This window comes from Corapipo altera, unplaced genomic scaffold (genome assembly GCF_003945725.1).
Source record: "Corapipo altera isolate COAL_440 unplaced genomic scaffold, ASM394572v1 22, whole genome shotgun sequence".
Classification (NCBI taxonomy): Eukaryota; Metazoa; Chordata; class Aves; order Passeriformes; family Pipridae; genus Corapipo; species Corapipo altera.
The window spans coordinates 8,219,198-8,243,078 of NW_020884886.1; the positions used below are offsets into that span (position 1 = coordinate 8,219,198).

Below are 23,881 nucleotides of genomic sequence, written 5' to 3' on the forward strand. Positions count from 1 at the left end.
CATCAGCAGAACTACAGTAACTTCAATTCATATCTTAATTTATCTTTCTTTATATAGTTAAACTATTGAAGAGCTAGTAAGAAAAGCAAACATCAAATGAAAAGCATAAAACATAGAGGTAGGATCTGCACAAGTTTTGATGGTGTCACATTAAAGATGTGTGTCTGGGTGTTTCACTAAATCTTTTCAGTGGAGTTTTCTTCTTAATGGAATGATTAAACAGAATATCACAGACTCACAGAATGGCTGGGGCTGGAAGAGACCTCTAGGGATTTACGGTTCCACACTCCTGCTCACGCAGGCCCACCTGGAGCAGGTTTCCCAGGTCCATGTCCAGACAACTTTTGGATATCTTCAAGCAGGAAGATGACACAACCCCAGTGGGCAACCTGTGCCGGTCCTAAGTCACCAACACAGTGTTTCCTGATGTTAAGGAACCACCTGTGTTTCATACTGTGCCCATTCCCTCTGGTCCTGGCACTGAGCATCACTGAAAAGAACCTGGTTCCATCCTCTTTACACCCACCCTTCAGGTACTAATATATGCTGGTAAGATCTCTGCTGAGCCTTCTCTTCTCCAGATCGCTCAGTCTCAGCTCTCCCAGCCTTTCGTCATAGGAGAGGTGCTCCAGTCCCTTGGACATGTTTGTGACCCTTTGCTGGACTCTCTCCAGTATGTCCATATCTTTCTTCTACTTGGGAGCCAAGAACAGGCCACAACACTTCAGATGCGGCCTCACCAGTGCTGAGTGGAGGGCTGGTGTGGCCTCCCAGTGCTCCTTGACCTCCTGACAATGCTTTGCCTAAAGCAGGACATGGTGCCATTTGCTGCCTTTGCTGCACAGACACATTTGCTGGCTCATGGCCAGCAAAGCAGAATGGCTTTCCAGTTGGTTGTCCCCCAGCATATATTGGTACATGAAGCAGACACAGGAAGCACACAGGGGTGGAGATATTGACAGGATAGCATTAATCTGGATTAGAAAGATTCAGAGATCGAGGAGGGAGGTGGGCTGTGGCAGGCAGAAGTGGATGATCAACTGCTGTAAGGGGGAGACAGTCTAAGTGCAGACCATGTTGTGGATCACTATGCACCAAGGTGCAGCATAGGTAAGCTGCTCATAGAGCTGAGGTGGATCTGTTCTATCAGTTCTCTGAAGTGATTGGAGAACTCTGATCTAGCACCAAATTTTGCAGTAGTAACTGATAAATATGAGACACAAAACAAACTCCAACTCAACCAAAAGTTTGAAATCCTTCATTTTTGAAGTCTAATGCTTCGGCTAAAGAATACTACATTAAACTGATTTACTTTCATAACAATCACTAGCCCTGGGCATGCTTTACAGCATTTTAGAAAGTAACTGATAATTTTGCAATGATATTACACACAAAATGCCTGAAGTTCACGCTCATTAACTCTAAATAGTCAAAGATATGTCATACATGCATGTCTTGAATTATCATGTACTGAGAAGGAAATGGAACACATGAATAAAGATGTATTACCATGTCTTACCATTGACACTTCTTTGCTATAAGTAGAACTTGCACACTCTTGGAACACAGAAGCATATGAAGAGCTAGAATTCCTCTTTTCAAAAAATGCTAAAATGGGTATCGATTAAAATACTTCCTTACAACCTATTCTCTTTCTCCATACCTCATTTTATGCAGAGAATTATCATGGTTTTTCAATTCTGAGACTCTAAAAATAATTATTCTTAGAGAAACAGACAGAAGGCTTATTTTGTCCACTATACTTTGTAGCTTTTTGCCTTAGGGAATTAGGGACATTTGATCATGATTTGCAATGCCTAGGGAATACTGTCATTAACAGGGGAATGTTCTCTGGTACCCTGAGGAAATGAAAAGCTTTTAAGAGTAATCACTGTTAATCACTAACACGCCAACATTATATACCTTCTGGAACTGAGGATGATATATAGACATGACACATTAAGTGACTCTGCCTTACCCGCATTGTAAGCTTTCGATAAGAATGTATGTCTAACCCATCCCTTTGCATGGCTTGCTCTCTTTACAAAATGCACGACATCTAAGAATTCTGCAAGATTTACACTTCTTGTATAAGCTATTGAAAATATTCTCTCTGATTCCATAGTTGAGCTTCACTGTCTTTTTATCATTATTATACTTTGTTACGCATCGTCATTTGAGTAGTAAATGCCAAGGCCAAGAAGGTAGCCCTTTTCACACAAGAAGGGTGAGAAGGAAACTAAACTACAAAGTGAGAAACGCAATTAAATTCACCTTTACCTTCAGCTCAGCAGGAGACAACATCTGTGCAGTTGCAATACTCACAGCTGAGTACGTAGATTAACATTAAACACAGATGATTTTCAAGTAATTGTTATTATTAATTTTTTTAATATCAAGTATTTTCTATCCAATGTTAGCTGCATGCAATATCCTACATAATTGTTAATCACACAAAAGACAGTAGAATAAAAAATTTTAAAAAAATTTTAAAGTAAACAGATTTTAATGCTACTTACTAAGATCTTTTTGAGTCTTATTTCTCTGCTTTACTAATCATGCATGCCTCACATGCCAACAACAAGCCCAGCTCCACAGGGCAGCTAATAGACATTGGAAAAGGAGTCACACTACACCGATGTACTGGGGTCTCAGGTGGGATGCCTGCTGACTAAAAACATTGGACCTACCGATGTTTTTGATCACACAGACGAGCAAAAAAAAACATCACAAATAATTGCTGCCAGTAAAGTAAAGCAATCTAAAAAGTTTATAGATTTGTAGAACTAGTAAGAACTTAAGAAGTCATCTATTGCTGTTCACAAAATGAAAAATTCCTCTAGTCCAATTGACATCAATTACTTTTTGTGGCAGCTACTGTGAATACAAAAATGAAAATCTTTCCTCTTAGTGGCCAGATTCTTCAGGACTCTCCCATTATTGCACCTGTGGACAAAAAACCTTAATGCAACTTTCAATATGTCTTTGAACATTGTCTTATTATACTAAGTTATAATTCTCTTATGGATGCTTTTTATTTCTTGTGTGTCTTCTGGTCATTAAATAGCCCAGTTGTCACAGAGAGATTGTTTCTTCACCTGACCAGATATACAGTATTTAGCTACTGAATCCCATGAGCTGCACTGCCAGTCACACTTACAGAGCTGAGATTGCAGTGGCCTATCCTGTAAATGGATGGTAAATTCAAAAAAGAAGTGCTTACATTCTTGAAACCTCTATATAAGATCTGAAGTTCCTTCTTTGTGAATTTACTCTGTGCTTCCAGCAGTTCAAGAGCTTCAGGTCTATGTCGTACTGTGGCCATTTCCATTTCATCTTCTACAGTGTCTGCAGAATACAAGAGACAGAGAATGAAAGCTCAAAAAGAAATATAGGAGATAAAAATACCTAACCTTTGCAGGAAAGACAAATGACGTGTTCATTTTGAACTCACAGGGAAAGGGCATCTATCTGCTTCTGTGGCTGCAAAGAATAGAGAACAGCAATGATGGTCCAGTGGTCTGGATATCATCTCATAAGTACAGATAACAATAAACTGGAAAGCCAACAATCTGCAAGGGTATGCATGACACAATCAGTATGACTTTTCTGTTTCTACAACTCTTTGACCAAAGGAAATAATTTTTTATAAAACTTTAGTGACTCCAGAACACTGCAAATTTTCCCTTGGTTAGTTAATGGATGTGAATTCACTGTATCAGGTTAGGATTTTTAGTGGTTTTTTATTGTGAAATTGGCCTTTGGAAAGTGTGTGAGATTGATGTTGCACATCCAGCAGCATATCTTACTTTGAGTATGGTATAACTAATCCTTCAGGGCAAACATTACTGATAGTGAGTGGCCTAAGTGGGGAACATGATGACCTTAGTGACCACTTCTTTAGGCGAACAAGAATGCCAATGTATATATTCAAGGTTTATAGCTGAGTGCAGCCCTAAAACAATGAGAGATAGCAATGCATTTTTCCCAGGTAGAGTTTTAAATGTGAAAGTTCAATAAAACAGCTAAAGAAACTTACAATGTGTATTTATATATTGGGAGTAAGTAATTTATCTGATCAAAAATTTGAATGTGTGTATCCATTTTTAAGTACTGCAGGCAGTAAACATAACTTATTCCAGACTAATTTAATGAAATCACTGACTTATTCTGATTTAAGAGTTATACCAACTATAGAAATGTAAGGAGAGAACATGTCTAATTGTCACTTCTATGATGTTGAAGATATATATTTAATTTCATCAAAATTTGGTACTCTGCATCCTTAAAATAAAGTTTTATTCACTTCAATATTTATGAGAGCACAATATTACAATAGTCCATTAAAACAATATTATGTCTACAGTTTCACATACTTTTGTTCTGCTACAATGCAGTGATAACTTTCAGCTGCTTGGGAGAAATTTGGCATCAGAAGATACAGTTTAGCTAAACAAAAAAATGAGCAACCTTTAAACAGATATAATCACATAAACTATTCGGATAAATCTTCACAAACTTTAGGGCCTTGTCTTTTCTCCAGTCAAAGATATGTTGTTGCTAGCACTCAGCTCAGGAAGATGATTGCAGTGTTATCCAGATGATTCCAGTGCCACCTCCAGTCTTATCTCAGAATGTCCATTGTGTATTGGCTTATGGCAAACTACAATATGATTCTATGATTCATTTTTTTTTAATAGATTATCTCATAAAACTCACAAACCACTACCATCTTTGTGAAATTTCCAGTCTAAATGCTACTGACAAAACTCTCAACTAACTTTACATTGAACTTACTGTGTTTGATAGTTTTATAGGGCCAGTATCTGAACTCACAAGATAGACTGTAAGAAAGTCTCAGTTCTCTTCTATAAGAAGACATCCTGAGGTGCAAAGAGGAAGTACTGAAAATCCTGCCTTTACAGATGACATTGGAACAAAATAGTTTTAGAATTAAGAAGCTGTCTTCCTAATCAAAGGAAGGTGTAGCTAAGTTCTTGAGTCCCATTATAATTCCACATAAGAACATCAGGGTTTATTTTGCACAGATTCTAAAGCCTTTTCACTATGTTTTAAGGGATTAATCTTTTATACTTTTTTATATAGTCACTATAGTCTCTATAAAAATGTAATGCTGTAAACATAAAGCCAATTTTTTTTTGTCAGTTGCAAGTAAACACTAGGTACTTAATTGGCAAAATAATCAACCTGAGAATAAATATTGTTGAAAGTTCATTTGTATTTTATATTCAAATAGCTATATGGGATTTAAATGGGCTTTTGTTTAGACAGAAAAGGACTTAACTGGATATGAGTTCTCTAAGCACCCATTTGTAAAACATCTGGCTACCTAGAGAGACATCTACAAGCTTTTCTGGAAGCTAAATGAGCATGCATAATAAATGTGAGGCTAGAGAAAAAGGCCTGACAAAGTGATGCTGAGTACAATGTTTATATATCCTTACTAATAAATATTTTAATTGCATTTAAATGGTTTGGTGAGAATGTAGAAGACTGCAACGGGGTGATGATGTCTTTCTGTTAATGAAAAGGTTCAGTATAACACCCTTCATGCTCAACTTCTGTAGTGTCTTATAGATATAAAAAATAAAAAAATTAAGATCACCATAAATTTCCTTAAAATATGCCAACTATGCTGATTAAAATGCTACAGCATTCATGAGTCACTTCCAGGTTTTTAATTTTTTTCTTCACACTTCTATCTACCGTTATCCAGGCTGGAAAAAAAATCTATACTTTAAAACATGCAGGGAAAATGTGTGAAAATGTATCTCTTTCTAAACATTAATGATTTCTATGGTATTAGTTTTTTTCAGTTCTTTAGTTTCTTCAGCCTAAGAAAGTTGAGAGTTCTTGTTTTTCATAGAAAGATAACATGCCAACTGAAAACCAGAAACAAATCCACATTCCCTCATTAATATATTAAACAAAATATTCTTACTGATTTATAGAACAAGTAGCTTTATTATAGCTAAATAGTAAAGACAGTTTTTAATGTATTTGCTACATGAGCTAGGCTTTGAAACTTTTACTGTTCATTAAAGAACAAAATGGCAAAAGCAATGCAAAAAGCAGATATACTCTTCAAATAATGGCAGCTGGAGAAGCATGTCCAAAGTTAGGCTCATTTCATATCTGTAAAAATTGTGCACATGAATTTCCCTGCACAAAATCCACATTATAGCCTCCCTACCTATTTAATAACTGCATGCACACATGCTTTTGTCTTCCAAAACCATTCTTTAGTACTATCTGTAGCACATGCACTTATCTAAGGAATGATGGTTTAAAGTTTAGACTTACTAGACTAAAGCACAAAAATAAGAAAAGTGTAAAAGCATACAAATAAGAAAAGTGTTCTTTTAAATGTTTTGTTCGATAGGAAAGCTGAAATATATTTAATAGGAATGCTGAAATAAGATTTTACTTATTCAGATAACCTTTGTCTGTACATATTGATAGAAGTTAAGTGCAGAAGAGCAAATTCAGGCTATGTAAATTTCAGCAAGTTATTTGTTTTAAAAATATTCCACTGATAATTTTTAAGAAATTCATATCATGTGACTGTTCACTGTATGTAGTGCTGGTTTTGTTCCTACTACACTATAATGTTGCTTCTTTCATGCTACCAGAAATTAAATAGCACATGATGTCAAAATGGGATAACAATGTGTTCTACAATGTTAATCTTATTTAATGTTTTCACATAATATAATATTTTTACTTAAGATAGCACTACGTTATTGAGGACAGTACAGAGAAAAACAAATGCACCTTTTTTTATCTCTTGGTTCTCAAATATGAAATACTTGTTTTATTGCAACCTCTCTTCTGGTTTATAAAACACTTTCAGGAAGAAAATACAAGTTTTACATGTTCAAAGTTATTGAAACTGACTCTAAATATTTTTGGTTACCTGTGCAGATGAGGAGCTTGTATAGAAACGTGCAAGGAATAAGGGATATATTGCTTTCCAATCAACTTCAAACAATTAGAATAAACCTTCTATTCATTCTGATTTATCTCCTTTCTTTATTCCATGCCCCATCACTGGATGTGTTCAAGACCAGACTGGATGGGACTTGAAGCAACCTGGTCTAGTGCAGGGGATTGAACTAAATGATTTTAAAGGTCTCTCTCCTAACTCAAACAATTCTGTGATTCTATGATTCCTTTTATAGACTAAACCTATTTTATTCAGGTAATATAGCTGAATGCAACTTCTACATAAAGAATAATCATCAGATGCCATAACAGTAATTCACTTTTGCAAGCTATCCTATTTTCAATTAAAACACATCAGCTGAAGCCATCACGAAACAAAAAAATCACTGCATCCAGAAAATTAGAGCTTCTCATCTTTGAGATCTCAAATATTTAGAAAGGAAAGCAAGCACCACAGTTTTCTCTATAGAGAAGCATATGAAAGACAGTGAAGGTGGATAGCAAAAAGAAACCCTAGATCCATACCCCTCAAGTCTTGGCACTTAATAGGGACCTGTGTTCATAGCCAAGTTGCCTTGGGTTGTCCTGAATTCACTAGACATGGGGAACTGCTCTTGAAGGCTTTTTTTACCTTAGATTGATTGATATGCTTTATCAGAAGAGTATACAGGAAGCACATGAACCATTCAGTTTCTACTTTTAGGTGCTCATATTAGCGCCTAGAATTAAGTCAAATTAATCTAGATTGAATTGGGTCCACAGAGGTATTTTAAAATCAGCTACAGCAGACAATTTATATAGGAAGACATTCGTGTTACTACTATAATTAATCTCTCTACAAGTATATATATGTATATATGTATTGAGATCTCTCACTCCCTCTGTCCCTCTATTTTTATCTGTTACCTACCCTGGAGAGATTTTATTTCCTCACAGCATATCAGGACATTAAGGGTAGTGTCAGTGTGCTCTTCCTTTACCTCCATATTCACACACTTTTTTTTCCAATCTGATTATTATTTTTCTCTCAGGCACCAACTTTAAGACCCTAAATAGTTTGATGTAATATACTCAAAACCTGCAGGGCCAAGCCGTTCCTCTGAGAGCAGTACTGTTGGTATTACCCCATGTACTGGATAGCAAGCATACAGAGACATGCATAAATATGCACAAAAAGCTACCACTTTTCAAACACATGGAGAGTAGGTATTAAATTTAACCACTGAATCACTTCTCAACTCACTTGCAGATCATGCCAGCCCAGCAGCCCCTGTGTGGCAGATCCTGCCACTAGTATCTTGCCATCCTACTCTGCACAGACAAATCTGTTACCAGCCCAAAAATCTGTTCATCGCTCGATTTTAAACCTTGATAGAGCATATGATTACTTCAGCAGATATCTTGCCTCTCAAATGAGCAGTTAATGAAAGTATAACTTTTGATGCATGCAAACCTAAAAAAAAAAAAAATCAAATGAAAAATAAAACTTGCTTTGAGTAACAGGAGATGTCGTTTTGGCAGCCGAGCAGGGCAAGAGCTTCATAAGTCGCTCTTTAATGCTGCGTTTGGTACTGTTCTGAGCGTAGAGGAAACCTAAAAAATATATTATCAGGACTGTTAACAAAGGCTTGAGAACAATTTCTGTACATGCTGCAGAGTTCATCATTATAGCAGAATACTGATGGGAAAAGGCCAAACAGATGGCAGCCATTGTGAATCACAAAGGGCAACCAGAATTTTTGAACAGGACAACAAAACTGTTTCATCTTTGTTTCTTTCCACTGTCTTTTCAATAAAGGGGATGAGTTTTGTTGGTGTGTATCTCTTTTAATATTCTTATAACCCATTTAAGTTCTTATAACCCACCTTAAAACATCTAACAGAGAAGTATCAGATTATTTAATCGAAACAAGAAAAAGTAAAAGAATGTTTGTAAAAATTTTAATGACACATATTTTAAAGACTTTTAGGTCTACTGCATTTTGAATTTTACGATGGAAAACAAAATTAAAACCAAATAAAATCTCAAAGAGATCTTTTGTTGTCCTTTCTGGCAGACTTCTAGTTCCATGGCTGAGCTTTCCCATACAATAAATTTATCAATCGTGGTAACCAACCTGGTACTTTTGCCTTTTCTGGATATTAAAATAATGTGTAGCCAGTCTCCCTTTAATATTTGGCATTCTAAATATATAAAATATAAGTATTATATATTCTCTCATTTTAAATACTGATATGGCTGAATAGTTAATGTTCATGTGCCACAAAGCAGATGAACAGCATTACCCTTATTTACTGCAAAGGAAATTGTCACAGTAACTTCCTGTGAGGTCTAACCAACCATTTTATCCAAAATGGGTGATATAAGCAAGCATTGCCTGGATGGATATTTGTTGCAAACAGCAGACTTAACATCTATAAAACAGATGAGTAACTGATTTATGTTCCTGAGAAAGGCAGAGCTTGGTTTGGACATTATGCAACTCCTGCACTTTGCATCTTGACTGCATGCATGGAAACACAAACGCTGCTCTATGATGGCTCTTGCTGCAACAGCAAGAGTGCAAAACAGATGGGGCAAGAAATGAAAGGCACAACTGACAGGTCCTCTGCTAAGGGCACAGGCACCAGGATAATCTTGGTTATCCCCTCTACTGCACTTGTGCTGAATCCTGGTATTAGTGACATGATGTAGAATTGTTTCCTTTCTCTCACCAAACCATCTTGAGAAAAGTATGTGCTTGTATTTGGGAACAGAAGGAGAAAGCAAGAAGGCTTTAAAGATACTAAACTTTGCAAATAAAAGAAAAAATATTTCTCAGTTTTTAAATGAGCAAAACACTTAAGGAAATGAAAAAGAAATGGGGAAAAACAGGAACAACTCAGCCACAGCCTGAGAAAATCAACCAACTTTCAGCAGGCAAATTCTGCCTCTGAGAGAGCAGCAGCTTTGGCAAATGGACAAAACAATCCAGCTTCAGCACAAGCTTAGATGGACCTAAATTACCACCTCAGGAAATGTCTAAACCTTTTAATACAAATAACAAGAATGCATACACTTTTTATCTGTAGCACCTAACCATTAGCTCAACTCAGAAACACTGTGCAGATAAACACATAAAATAGAAGGCAAGCTGGGATCTGATGGGGTCTCAAAATCCATATTTTCAGTCTGAGTACGTAGCCTGAGCCTTTAAATAGGTTGCTTGTTATCTCAGCTGGCAGTGTCTGCAGTATCACACTATGCTTGTATTGTACATATCTAAGCACAAAGGAAATTTGTTTATCCTAAAGATTTTTTTCCTTTATTAAGAATTCTTCTAGCATAGACATCTATTTCTATCTTATTGACTTGAGTTAAAATTTGCAAAGTTGTACTATCCATGTATTACTTACATAATTACATAGGTCCACACGAAGCTCAAAGCCTTGAGTAAGCAGGCAATTTTGCTACTTTTAGGCTCACACAAAAGCTCATGGAATTCAATGAAAACCATATAGGCTTTGCAGAGGCATGATCAAAGTCAAACCAGAAATTATATATATGGAAGAAAGCAATATCAGAGGAGTAACTAAGTTAGGAGGACAGTATAATTTTTTTACTCACTTCTGGCAACTAGTTTAAAATTCTGACACTATAGTCAGGACAGAGGTGAAAGGACTAGTTTATATTCTCACAGTAAGATAAAGCAGCACGGAAGATTTTCGCTCTCAGTGGCTGCATTCATTTTATTCTGCAGCTATTGCAGGCTACTGTTGTGATCTCCTGATCAGTACTACAACTTTCAATGTGATTTTTCATGAGTCAAAAATACAGAGAAAACACATTGAACACCGGGTCTATGCTGCATCAGTGTTTAATAGATGTAAAAACATTAGAAGTGTTAATCAAGATTAAATATTATAATTATTTCTGTGAATTCTGGACCTATCTGCCCAGTGTGAAACAGGTTAAGGAAAAAGCTGTGGCCATTAAGAAGTTAATTACTCTAAAATAGATTAAAGTTATTTATTATACAGTAGGAGACTTATCTTATTACCAGTCTTTAAAATGGTTGTTCACGGAAAGAAGAAGAGCTATGAAACATCAATACACTGAACATGACAGGCTGATGCTCTCCCTTCAAACTTCTAAAATAGAATAATAATAATTCTTATACTGCAAATAGATATTCAGAGGAAGCTGAATTTTCCAAACTCTTCTTCGTCTGTTTTTTTTAATGCTGGGTTGACTAGAAACTTCATAGCTGCTATCCCTAACCCAGTCAGGCAAAAAATCCTCTGGGGTAAGTGTGAAAGTTCTTCAAATTCAGGTTAGTTAACTGGTGCTGCTTGCTCTGGATTTAATAATTTGCTTCTGCAATGAAATTAAACTGTGAGACACATTTTTCCCCAGAATTCACTGTGGGAGTGTCCTAGAACTCATATCCATATGACACCACCCGGAATTTTGGGCAATTGTCCCAAGAGGCGCTTACGTTTCACAAACTGTTCAGTAACTGGAGCATGGCTTACGTATTCTCATATCTAGGTACTGACACCTGTGCTGCATATAGACACTGGGCACACTTGCCATCCTGTAGGAGTGACTGTTATTTAGCATGATTTATAACTGTAGTCACAACTGTTAAACGCACCATTGGCTTAAACCTCTGATTTACAGGTACTGAAACTAGAGAACTGTAACTTATTAATAAAAGTTAAATTGAGAGTACCATGCATACATATGGCCAGTACAACTGTTTTCTGAATTACTACTTTTAAAAATAATATTTGACCAAAAGCATCCAGATCATTATTACGCAGGTGACCTAGTTACTTCTTTATCACAGTGTTGACATTGCTGGTTATTAAAAAAAATAATAATATATATACATTTTTATAAACTATAAGTAATTTATAAATGAACATATATTCCTTATCATATATATCTACACCTAGACTACCTTAACTCTATGTAACATTTTTCAGACATATGATCCCTGCTTTAGAAAGACAGTACATACAAGATATTGACTTGTTGTTGCAGAGACAAGTGAGACTACCCCAGACTATCTAGACAACGAGTTTTCAGAGGCAAAATATCTGCCTTTCTAAGTGGGATTGGTTTGTTTGAAAATTCTTTGTAGTCAACATGAAAGCAAGGGCAGGAAGCCACATTTTGCTGGTGTAGCAGATAAATCAGATAGTCTGTCTTGCATCCTGACTAAGTGCACAAGATAGACAGTGCTGTTCCTGCTCTTGCCCACTTTCCTGCCTACATCAAATGCTCTCTGTTCAAAGAAGCACCCTCCTGCCTTACCTCCTGCCTCACTACTGCCTTTTTGTAATGGGATTGAGGTGATAAATATCAATTTAGAAGGCACAGTCATTTGAGTCCTTAAAAGAGCTTTTGGAGCTAGTAATCATTCTGTTTGAAAGGATGTTTCATTCAAAAACTAGAAACAATTCTTCCAACAAATTCCTCCTTCACTGTTGGTGAAGGAGAAAACTCACCTGTAAAACTATCTCTTTTTTCCCCCCCACTCTTTTTCTCTCTATGTATTTTTATTTCTGTTTATTTGTTTCCCTTCTCAAAGTCTCCCTCCTTTATTTCGCACAGTCAGCAGACTAGCGCCCACTGTTTAAGTCTTACTCCAGTTTTTAGTCAGCAGTATTTACAATCCACTGGACACATCCAATGCCTTGACAGTATAGTGAAGCTCCCAGTAGTGCTGGAATTCAGATTTTTTTTCACCTACAGGGTTTTAAGTCCTCCCATAAAAATGGGAAAAATGTCTATGCCTTGACAGTATAGTTAAGCTACCAGTAGCGCTGGAATTTGGATTTTTTTCACCTCCGGGATTTTAAGTCCTCCTGTAAAAATGGGGAAAATGTCTACGTTGTATGGGTTCTGAATATGATTTTTTTGGAAGATGTCTAGAATAAGACCTGAAATCCAGGCTGGACAGGTCATTTTTCTAAATCTAAAATTTTTGTAGGAAGGTGACAAAGATTCTTAAAACCAAAAGGGAAATGCGTGAAGTATTTTCTTGACATGATGATTTACACTCAGTTTCAGCTGTATGATGGAATTCCTCCAAGGGCCTTAGGGCTGGCAGCTCCACTAAACTGTTGATGGTTCATCACAGATGGAAAGGCAGGGGAGTGCCGATTTCATATTCACAGTTCAGGACTTGTGGAAGGGAGCCAAATCAGAGTACGTGTGCCTTCCGTGTAGTAAGTGTGGGAATGGAATAAAATTATGGACAACATAAATATTTATAAATCTTAGCCTCAGTTCTTTGGAAACACCTGCCAAGGAACTGTGTGAGTTATCAGTAGGCTGCTTGACAGATCACCAGTTTTTTTTGACGAGACAGGAAAACATTCTTGACAATCTCATTTGTCTGTACATTTGTATTTGAATGATTCTTCCTCTATCACCCCTAACTTTCTAGTTTTCATTACAAAATATACGTATCAGTTTCACTGACTGCTAAAACCATATAGACCACATCCGATCAGTCACAAATATATTGAGTTAAAAAAAATGGATGGCATTTTAGGGAATACCTTAAAACACTAACTCAAGAGTCAGATTGCTCTCCTTCACTTTAAATTCCCTTGTACATGCTGTTTTAATTCAGTCTCACAATGGCAGATGAGATTAGGAGCTGGTAGTCACACCTCTCTACCATTAGGGATCAGAGCCAACTGGGAATTCTGGAGGCCAACAGGACTTGAACATGGATTGAAAATGACCATGACACAAAGAACCAGTGATCTTGTCAAAACCAGTAACTACAGTTGGGTATTTGTAGGATTGTCAAATGAAAAGGATGATCTCAAGATCTTTTCCAACCTGGCTGATTCTGTGATTCTGTGATCTCCAGGAGCATAAAATGAAAATTGCAGAGTTTCTTCAGCACAAAACTTGGGAATATCCTAGCATGTCAAGACGACTTCATTAATTTAATACCTCTTAAAACACTTGTAATACGCTCTCTGAGCTGGTCCCCTATGACAGGAAACACGTTTATACCAGATCACTTTCTTTAGAAAAATCTCACTTGAACTGGATCATGTGAACCTATGAAAAACTGCACAATGAACCAGATTTGTTTGACTGCTACGCTGAGCTACGCAGTTTCCTTTCCTTCCCCCCCTTCTGTTGTTTATTAGAAGTTTTTAACTAGTTGTAATACATATATATGATCACAGAACAACTTACATCAACAAAAAGTTACTTATCTTGTGGGGATCTAGGAACAAGACAGATTAGGAAGAAGAGGTTTTTAAGTTAGATGAGGGATCAGTTCAAAGAAAAATAATACTTAAAGAAGAGTGTAGTAGATGGTGTAGAGAAGCAATAATAATAATAATAATAATAACAATAATAATAATAGATAAAAAAATCTGTCCCACACATTAGTTTTAAGTCCAGCTTTTCAACTATCCTGAGCAATAAAATAATTTAATGTTATTCTTAATGAAATTTCTAACTTAGTATTGCTCAAAGGGATTTTACAATTGAAATAAAAATGCTAAACTACAGCTAACAACTTTTGTAGGAATCAAAAGAGACAAAAGAATTATTTTTTTTATTTTAACTTGGACTTTGATTCAAACATATTTGTACAGCTTTGGAATTTAACAGCTTCTCTCAAAGAAACAAGCAGCAAATATAATCTCTGGGGCTTCTGGCTCAAGAATGCTTTATTTCATATTCAGGAAGGACACTCAGTTTAGGAAAAGTCATTCTGGTTATGTCTCTTCTCAAGTAACTTGATGCCACAGAAACAGCAAGCGATGCTGAGGAAGCAAAGATCTTGCAGATGGTTTATGGATACAGGGAGTGAAGAAAGTGGACAATAAAGTAGGAGTGACACGAGCCCTAGCACTAGGCAGATTTGCCTGGACACCTCAATGGTAGTGTCCCTGGCCAGTGAAGCAAGCACCTGAGGGGCTGGCACCAGTAACAGGGGAGGGGGGTGGAGGTGGAAGTGGCGAAAGACCCTCCAAGCACTCAGAGTGTCAGGAATGGCAGCATGAACCCATAAAGAAAACCTGTTAAAGAGGCTGAATTTCTACTAATTACTAGACTGACTTTATTTAGAGGAGATTCACTGAGTTTTGCAGTTGAGGAAAACTTATTGACACTGCAATTGAAATGAAAGATTAGTTCTAACCAGGAGATTAAAAACCAGTGGCATGTAGTGCCTGTGTTTTGGAATATGAAAGCAGAGAGAGAAAAATACTGTTGTAAGAAAACTAGAAAGAGTAACTGAAAACAAAAAGATTATCATAAGTGAGTGACAGAAATCAAATGGCTGATAAGAGATGAGCTGGAATGAAAAAGAAGGGCTCAGCACAGAATGGAGAGGGAGAAAAGCAAAAACGCTAAAGAGGAGTTAAGATTTTGAATGAGAAAATAAATAGGGAGATATTAAAAGTGCTGAGAGACCTTTCAAATATTTATTACCTCCAATATTCTGGGTGCATGCCCTGAAAACCGACTACAGGGGGCTCCAGTGTGAGTGAGGGGCTCAGTGCCAGCAGCTGGAGAGGGACCACAGATCACAGCCCATGTGTCTGGTACCAGCTGCCGGGAGGCGGAGTCTGTGTCTGTATCATCCTCCAAATCATGTGTGTGGAGTGTGTTATAACATCTCTTAACAAGCACACCAGCAGTTTGCAGAGAAAAGTCTTTTCATACTCATTAGGAAAGCTAAAGACCAGAGAGAGATACTTTTAATTAATATTTTGAGGAGTATACCTTCATAGTGTTCACACTATTATCCAATTATTCTGAGTGGAAATAATTAACCTTCAGTGCTCTAGGCTGTAACTGTAATGTGTTTTTTAAATGCTTTATATAAATTTAGAGAGAACTGCCACATAATGGTGAAACGAAACCAGCACACGCTTTTCAGTTCTTATGAACTAGTCAGTGAGACAGCTGTGACTGAGGTCACTCAGGAAAAGGTCATTTCAAAGCCTGCTGTCAAAGTAAACAGTAAATTTTTCCACAGAATTCTGTAGGATTTGTACAGAGCTAAAATTTTATATTCCATACTTAAATTGCTAACATTTTTCTGCAAATTTTGGTGGTTTGGGTAAGGCTCATTTTGATTTGGAGTGATAGTGACATCACACCACCTTTGTGCACAAGGCACCACACCTTTTGGAGACACTAAGAGTTTTCAATTACTAAGCTGCCAGTCTTGAAGCACAGTGCTCTACATTCCATAGATCATCTGTATCCTGCTTCCATAAAAACTACATTTTTGAAACAAGACAGAAGAGGGGCACAACAAAGTAATGAAGATATTTAAAGAACCAAAAATTGTGCCATTCATTAAATGTTTTATTATAAATAGTATAAAGAAATAGAAGAAAAGAGCATCACCATCCTTTCTCTTCATCAATTAGCCTTAAAATGTTATGTTTACACTTACATTTCCTTTGTACAGAGTTGAGTTATTATAAATTACTTAATGTAGTTAGATGCAGTGCATCCTACTAACAAAGTAGTAGGAGTAATGTTTTATTTCATAATTGTTGTAGTTTCCATCAGAATGATGCAGCTACTTTTATAGCTTTTACAAATGTGTGTACAGTTCCACCTTGGAAAACACTTCTAAGCACACAACAGATGACAGTCTTAACAAGAATTAAGTTAATTAAAAATACCTAGTATGTGTGCATGATGAATTTTAGAGTCTGGGTAAGTGTGATGTATTTGCAATAAGACCGCCTAGAAGTAACAAATATATTCTTGTAAATCCCATTTTCCATAAGGACCATTGTGTAATTTGCTACAAAACGCAGAATGTCAACTCAATTTTCTCATCCATCTTGACTACAGTTGCAGTCTGAGACTATAATTAATCTCAGATAGGTTTAAGAATTAATGATCTGGATAACACTGTTCATATACTGAAAATTTTTCACTAGAGTTCTAAAAGTCACAATTAAAGAAGTCACTTTGAAGTAACAAAATCTCTTTATTGGTGAATATAAGAACTTAACCGGCAACAATTTCATGTGCAGTTTAAGGCTTATTAAAAATCAGTCACATACTTGCTAGTATGTTACATACCAGGATGCCTTTGCACCATTTTGAAATAATGTTTAAATAATTTGCAAAGTAAAAAAAAATTATAATTTCTTCCTCTTAGTAAAAATAAGTTGTGATTCAATGGCTGACTCCAACTCCCTAGCTGGGGGTCCCTAACCCTCCCTCTCTTCCTTGGCACTGATTCCTGTCACAGCATCACACTGCTTAAGAACAGCCCGCTCCTTTGCAAACCTGGTTCTATTTCCTGATGCAGCTGAGAGCACATCTCTGCAAAAAATTCTTTCTGAATGCCATGGGTTCTGATGTATTTGGGTGGGATGAGAACAAATGGTTAACCTGGGAAACTGGGAGCATATATTGCTGCCAAAGTTCACATAATGCTGAAACATGATTTCATTTTCTACATCACAGAGCTGTAGGGAAGGTGCAGAGTGTTATTGAAAGAGACAAAACATGTCTTCCTGTTAATCCTTGCAAAAGAAAGAAGTTGAGGTATTCCAAGATACCTTCTGAGATTAGAAATTGCATTTATTGCCAGCTTTGTTCAAGAGTGTTTTGAAAGGCATTTATTCTATTTCAGCTGAAGGATATCATGTATAGCAAAACCATGAAATGATTAAATACAGAGAGTCTGAAAAATGTTAGATGATTATACACTGTCATAATAATGAGATTTATCTAACACATGCAATAGGTCTGCAAAAAAAAAAAAATCAAAAAATCTATTTCTGTTAGTTTTTCTATTAATTACAACATTTACAAGGCTGGTTAATTCACAGACCATTATGAGGACAGTAGGAGAAAAGATCTTTCACACATGGATCTTGGCCATCTTGGGCAGCTGGAAACTGTTACCAAGGATAAACTGAAATTCCTTTTGAGTTTCTCAAGGTTTCTTCAAATCATTTCTTTCCCAGTTGAACACAGAAGCTGCATTTTAAAGAAAGTAGTAATTTCACATTGTTTCTTCAGGGTGCTTACATCATCACTTAAGACTAGATGCCAGTTAACACTTTTAAGTGTGAAATACAGACACTTCACAATAAGTCCCAGACAATGTAAATAAGGCAGACACAATAAAGTAGAGAAATAATAAAACTCATTATGGATTCCTACACGTGCATGCACAAACTCATATAGCACAGCTCTCTAATGTTAGTTGCTAGAGACAGGAGCCTTACTGCCTAAAATGATATCTGCAGAATTAAATGGTATTTGTTGCTCAGTGTTGCACTGTGAGCAGATAGAGGTATAACCATATTCATATATTAATAGTAGTTATATAAATTCTCAGAAAAAAGACGTCATACTAAAATTATCTGGAATGATTTTTTTTTTATTTTTAAGTGATGTGTTTTTTAATTAAGACACAAACAAATATTACAAGTAGATAAAATCTGTAGTAATTTCTTGAAAAGGATCAAATAGAAAGAATAATTTTTACAGCCCTTGGCATATAATTCTCCAATTATGTTTGAATAAAACCCTCAGTTTTTCTGGTTGAACAAAATTAACTTTCAAGAAGATTAATACATGATTGTAAGCCATTTGCCTTGTTCTGTACTAACAGTCATCAAACTATGGTTAGTTACTATGGTGAGTTACTGTAGAATGCTGAATTTGTGAATGTCAATTCCAGTGTAGAAGTTCTGTAACTAGAAAAGCACATAAGCACTTAACATCAATAATACAGAGGTTCTCAAGTTTTCCACTTTGTAACCCAAACTAGAAAATGATAAAATAACAGATGGATGAGAAGTGGTTTTTTTTAGAAATAAGCCAAAATAGAAGGCAATGACTTGGCAAACCAGAGCACAGAAACTGAGCTATGGATGGAGTAGGTAGTTTGTAAAAAATTAGAGACAGCTTTGGAAAAGAAACACTAGAGCTAGTGTCAATTGTTGAAGATTGGGAAGCAGAATTAAAGCAATAACATAACAGTGTGGAAAAGCATTTGCACAGAAAGTATCCTTCTATTTCTAGTCTTGAACATGTATTGACAAAATTATATGTTTCTGAATTTTTAATACAGAGTTCTACCAATACTTAAAGGAAGACAATTCTCACTTCATCTAATAGGAACTAAGAATAATGAAAGCATAGAATATACTGAAAGAAGCAGTAGGAAAGAAACATTCCAATTTTAACTTCTCAAAAGCCCATGCACATCCAATTAATCTATTTTTGTTTACAGACATCATGAATTTAAAAGAGAAATACAGAATTAATCAGAATTCCTTGCCTAATAATTTAGAATAATACTGATCCAGGCAGCAAACGCCCAACTACAGCATTTTTGCAAAAGTTTTTGACCCTTTTTGTAACAGACCGCAAGAGAACAGCTTCTCAGTGCTGGCTTTATTTACTTCTAAAGGAAAGAACCCCTCTAAGTATTTCTTTTGAAAAGAACAAAAAAAATTATATTAAACAGGCATAAAAATACCAGCTGGTATTTTCCAAAGAATGCATAATTCAACAGTTTTCAAAGGTCTACTAGGAGATAAAGGACAAAATGTTGCTGGTGACCTATAGAACTAGGACACTGGGGAAACTGACAGAAATTATATTTATTTAAAAAGGAGCAGTAATTGTTTCAGGTATTATTTCTGATATGAGTTTTTAATGATTATTTTTGTGATTTATTTGCACATTTTCTTATTAAGAACTAAAGTCTCTCTACTGGTTTTGGTGTCCTCAGAAATAAGAAAAAAACACTAAAAACTGTAATAAAAACCACAGAATAAACATACTGAAAAAGGTAAAATATTCTTTTCAACAAAACAAGTAGGAATTTTTATACATAAGTGGGATTTTTAAATTGATGCTGTTACTCTAAATATAGGCTGTTACAACAGGAGTGTTTCCACAAAAGCCTGATCCTCTGAGTAGGACAGAAATCTCCCAGACAATGCCTGTTTTGCTGACCCTTGTCACAATGAGACTTATTAGCCAGTGCAGAAAAGTAGAGCAGCACTCTCTTTCCTCATTTTTCTTTCAGATCACTTAGGGTTGGTAAAAAGATTCAGGGGAATTGTCTCTCTGGACAGTCAAACCCATTTAAGTGGCTGCACTCCACTAGACAATGACATAGAGGCTTGTAGCATTCTGTCAGCAACTACCTGTAAAGAAAATCTTTGTTCTGAAACTTCAGGAAATTACTGAGGTTCAGGAAGACAGCCATCAGTAAGACTTTGAGAACCCTTCCCCCGGTAAAAGTGCTTGGACTGACCTAGGAAAAAAGACACCTAATAAACCATCAGCAATCTTTTTGCAACTGTTTGGAATAAATGACCAACGATAGCTGTATTAGTGCTATCTAATTAAGCTTTAAAAAAAAAACCTGTAGGTGTTTGGTATTGCTTTTGTTGGAGCAATTTTTTTTTTCCAAAGTGTCACTTCTAGTTATAATTAATGATTTTTAGAAGATCTTTAGACCCTTTAATCCTTGAAACTAAAAGTTTTAATGTTTTTACAATCTATAGAACTTGTATTAGACAACTTCACATACTTGCTAGTTAAATTAAAAAAAAAACCACCACAACACAACCCCCCCCAAAAAAAAACCCAAACAAAAAAAACCCCAAACAAACAAAAACAAACCAAAAAATCCCCACCAAAACAGGAGGGAACAGGTTAAAGAGCATTGAGAAAGCAGCCTGATCATCCATTGGTCAGTATCTCAGAATCAATAAGCAATTTACTACAGCACTTTATTACAGTACAGGTTAATGACTTCTTGAGATCAAACCTGGTTATTTTTCAAGGTGCAATATACTGCAAATTAACACCTGCTATTTTTCTTTCTTTCTTTGAGTAGTCACTGACACAAGTGTTATGACAATTAATTAAGAAATAAAATCTCATTACTCAACACATATATATCCTTAGACATGTTAGCAAAATTCTACTGAAACTGTTTATACTAATGTGGTTTACTTTTGAAAATGAGCTAATAGATGTGGGAGGACAATAATCTCCCCAGAGTAAAAATTGTATGCGAGAAAGCAGTGGATAATAATCTCTCCTGCTGGCAAAGCTGTAGCTGGAAGTGATTAAGCCTTTAGGGTCCTACTGATGTCAGAGTTGTGACAGTTTCTTTTGTCAGACAGGATCACTAACTGATAAACTTAAAATAAATATGTATCACTTTCTTCACCAAAAGGGTTATCAAACACTGGAACAGGCTGCCCAGGGAAGTAATGGAGTCACTGTCCCTGGAGGTATTCAGGATGTGTAAACATGGCTTTTAGGGACATGGTTTAGTGGTGGACTTGGCAGCGCCAGTTGGACTCAATGTTCTTGGAGGAGTTCTGTGATTCTGTTAGCAGATAGAAAATACATGCACTGAAATAAAAAGGTGTTTATATTTATATACAGAAAATTCACTTCTAATTGTGTTTCAGTTCTGAGTCAAGCATTTTCTGAAACTGCCCTGTTCAAAAGACTTGTAGCTTTTAATGATGGTTGTGGGGCAGATATACCAAAGAAAAGAAAGCTTATTTTTCAATGAATCCTTTTTTCCTGTGGTATTTCTAAGTTGGAATGAGATTTTTCTATGTGTAACTTTTTTTTATATTCTTCAAAATATTCTTTAAAAATGTTCACCTGGGGAATTAATCATCACAGACTTTGTCCAAGTTTTATTTATTATAGTAGCTAATCATTTCTCACACAAATTTGTCAGACTTAAATATCTCATTTGGCACTTCATATTTTGTCTCATCCCCTCAGACTAATAATGCTTTAATGATGCTACTAAACAAGATGTTGCACCACTTGCATCAAAACCCTTCCTACACTGGCTTTAGCATATAATATGCACTAAGGGAATTCATAAGAATAGCAAAAGAAAAATGTTATTTTCTCCCCTCAAATCACTAGTTCATACCTTCTAGACTGTGAGCATTTTCAGAATTGCAAAACTTTAAAATTTCACTTATATACTGCAAGGCTCATTACAGCTGAATAAATGAAATTCTAAGAACTGCTTTGTCAAAATTGCCTTCACTCCAAAATGTTTCCAGAACGGCTCCACTGCATTCTGAAAGGACTTCTTTAAGAAGTGGTTCCAACTGACAATACTGCATTTCAAAATAATGTCAATAATTATTTCAAAACAATAAGGTGAGAGAAAATTATGTCAAATAATCTTATAATCTTATGTCCAATGTGATCTTAGAAATGGAGATTGTGCCTCTTGGGTGGCACATCTGAGACTTGTTTACAGCAGAAGCCTAAGCTTAATAAAATCTTCTGAAGTATTGTTAGGGTTTGTTGAAATCTCTCATACTGTGAAGTTTGTAGCAATGTTCCAACCTTAATGAAGAACCACGGAAGAATAAATCAAAACCTGCAAGTAGTATACACAGCTCCTACCCTTATGATGTTCTCTCACACAAAAGCAATAAGTTCAGGAGCATAAAGTCAACAGCAGCAACATCAGGAGAATGAATGAAAGAATCTGGCAGTTATTTCCAGTATGAAAATGATACATAAGAGAATTATGAGTTTCTCTTTAGCATTATGGTCCTTCAGAGCACATTCACATCCTCACACACATAGCTCAAGGTTCTTTTCCAGGTTTTTGTGATTCTACTGAATCAAAACAGCTGGACTATCCTAGAACACTTCAGGATCTGTTTGAAAAGTCCTGGGCACAGGAAAGACAGAAAGTAAAGGAGCAGCAGTCTTGTGCCTTCATGGAAGTGGCTTGAATGAAAATAATCAGTTCTTAATTAAACCTTCTCAGAATGCTCATAATTTTTTACACTAGAATTACTTAACTGGAGAATGCTTCTGCTGATTAAATGGAACTAGAAGTCCAGTGATATTCTAAAAGGTTTAAGATGATGTGTATATATATGCTAAAAGCCATGCTGAATTATTATCCAGACCTCACATGATAAACTCAGGGAAAATTATGTTAAGGATGTGGAGAATGGGATCACATTTTCCTCTTCAAGAAGTAAACAAATACTTGAATTTTATAAATTCAATCTCACTCAAGACAGAAATAAAGTTTTGCTGGATTGGGGGCAGAATGCACATTGTCTTTCAGGATTAAGTTCTGGGTGGATGACAAGATCTCACCTTGCTTTTGACCTTAAGAATGGAAAGACATCAGGAAATATATTCTGGAAATTTAGGCCAGTTAGTCATTTTTCTCTTTAAATTCTTCCTGGTCAACTGAGAGTTACTATTTATCAGTCCATATTTCTACAGAAAGACATTGAAATCCACTGCTACAGATTCTGGTCTTATTGAAATGTTCTGTACTCTATTAAAATGTCAAGAAAAAAACCCAACATGTAAAAGGATATATTGTTAAGAAATTCTATCATTACTTATTAAAGAAATACAAGTTACACAGTAGAATAGCTACTACAGTTGTTAATTCCTTCCAGTCCCCAAATCCAGAGGCATATTTGTTGAGATATCTGGAAAGCTATCCTGCTCCTCCTTTATTACTGCCTACTTTGAATATACACTGTAGTGATAAGAGAAATTTTCAGTCTAACCTCTTCCCTGTGAAAGCTGGAGTCCAACATTCAAAACTGCCTGCAGCTGTGTTTTGTTCACTAACATCAACTGTGCAAAAAGAAACACATCAAGGTTTTACCTTTTTTTCACTTTACTATGTGTTACAATGAAAAACAAGAGAAGAAAAAAACCCACATGCTATATGGATACATCTGAAGTACTGAATTACTTAAAATTGAAAGGCCCATGTACTCATGGAAGATCTTCCGTGACTACCTAAAACACAGCTTCTTTTCACAACCACAATATCAAATTAGTCTAAATTATTTCATTAAAAATGTCAAAATGGGAATCTAATAGACTTTGAACCCT

At 35.8% G+C, this 23,881-nt stretch overlaps 1 protein-coding gene across 9 annotated transcripts in view; it reads right to left on the minus strand.

Annotated features, from left to right (window-relative positions):
- The window catches only part of KCNIP4 (potassium voltage-gated channel interacting protein 4), a 407,041-nt gene that overhangs the window by 44,491 nt on the left and 338,669 nt on the right, over positions 1-23,881 (minus strand). For 7 of the 9 annotated variants that reach the window (XM_027642611.1, XM_027642607.1, XM_027642606.1 and 4 more), the window contains one exon: positions 3,224-3,348. In XM_027642611.1, the coding sequence (XP_027498412.1) occupies positions 3,224-3,348 (125 nt within the window). Of the gene's footprint in view, positions 1-3,223; positions 3,349-8,457; positions 8,560-23,881 lie in introns of all 9 variants that reach the window. The other 2 variants (XM_027642605.1, XM_027642604.1) reach the window with 1 other exon arrangement.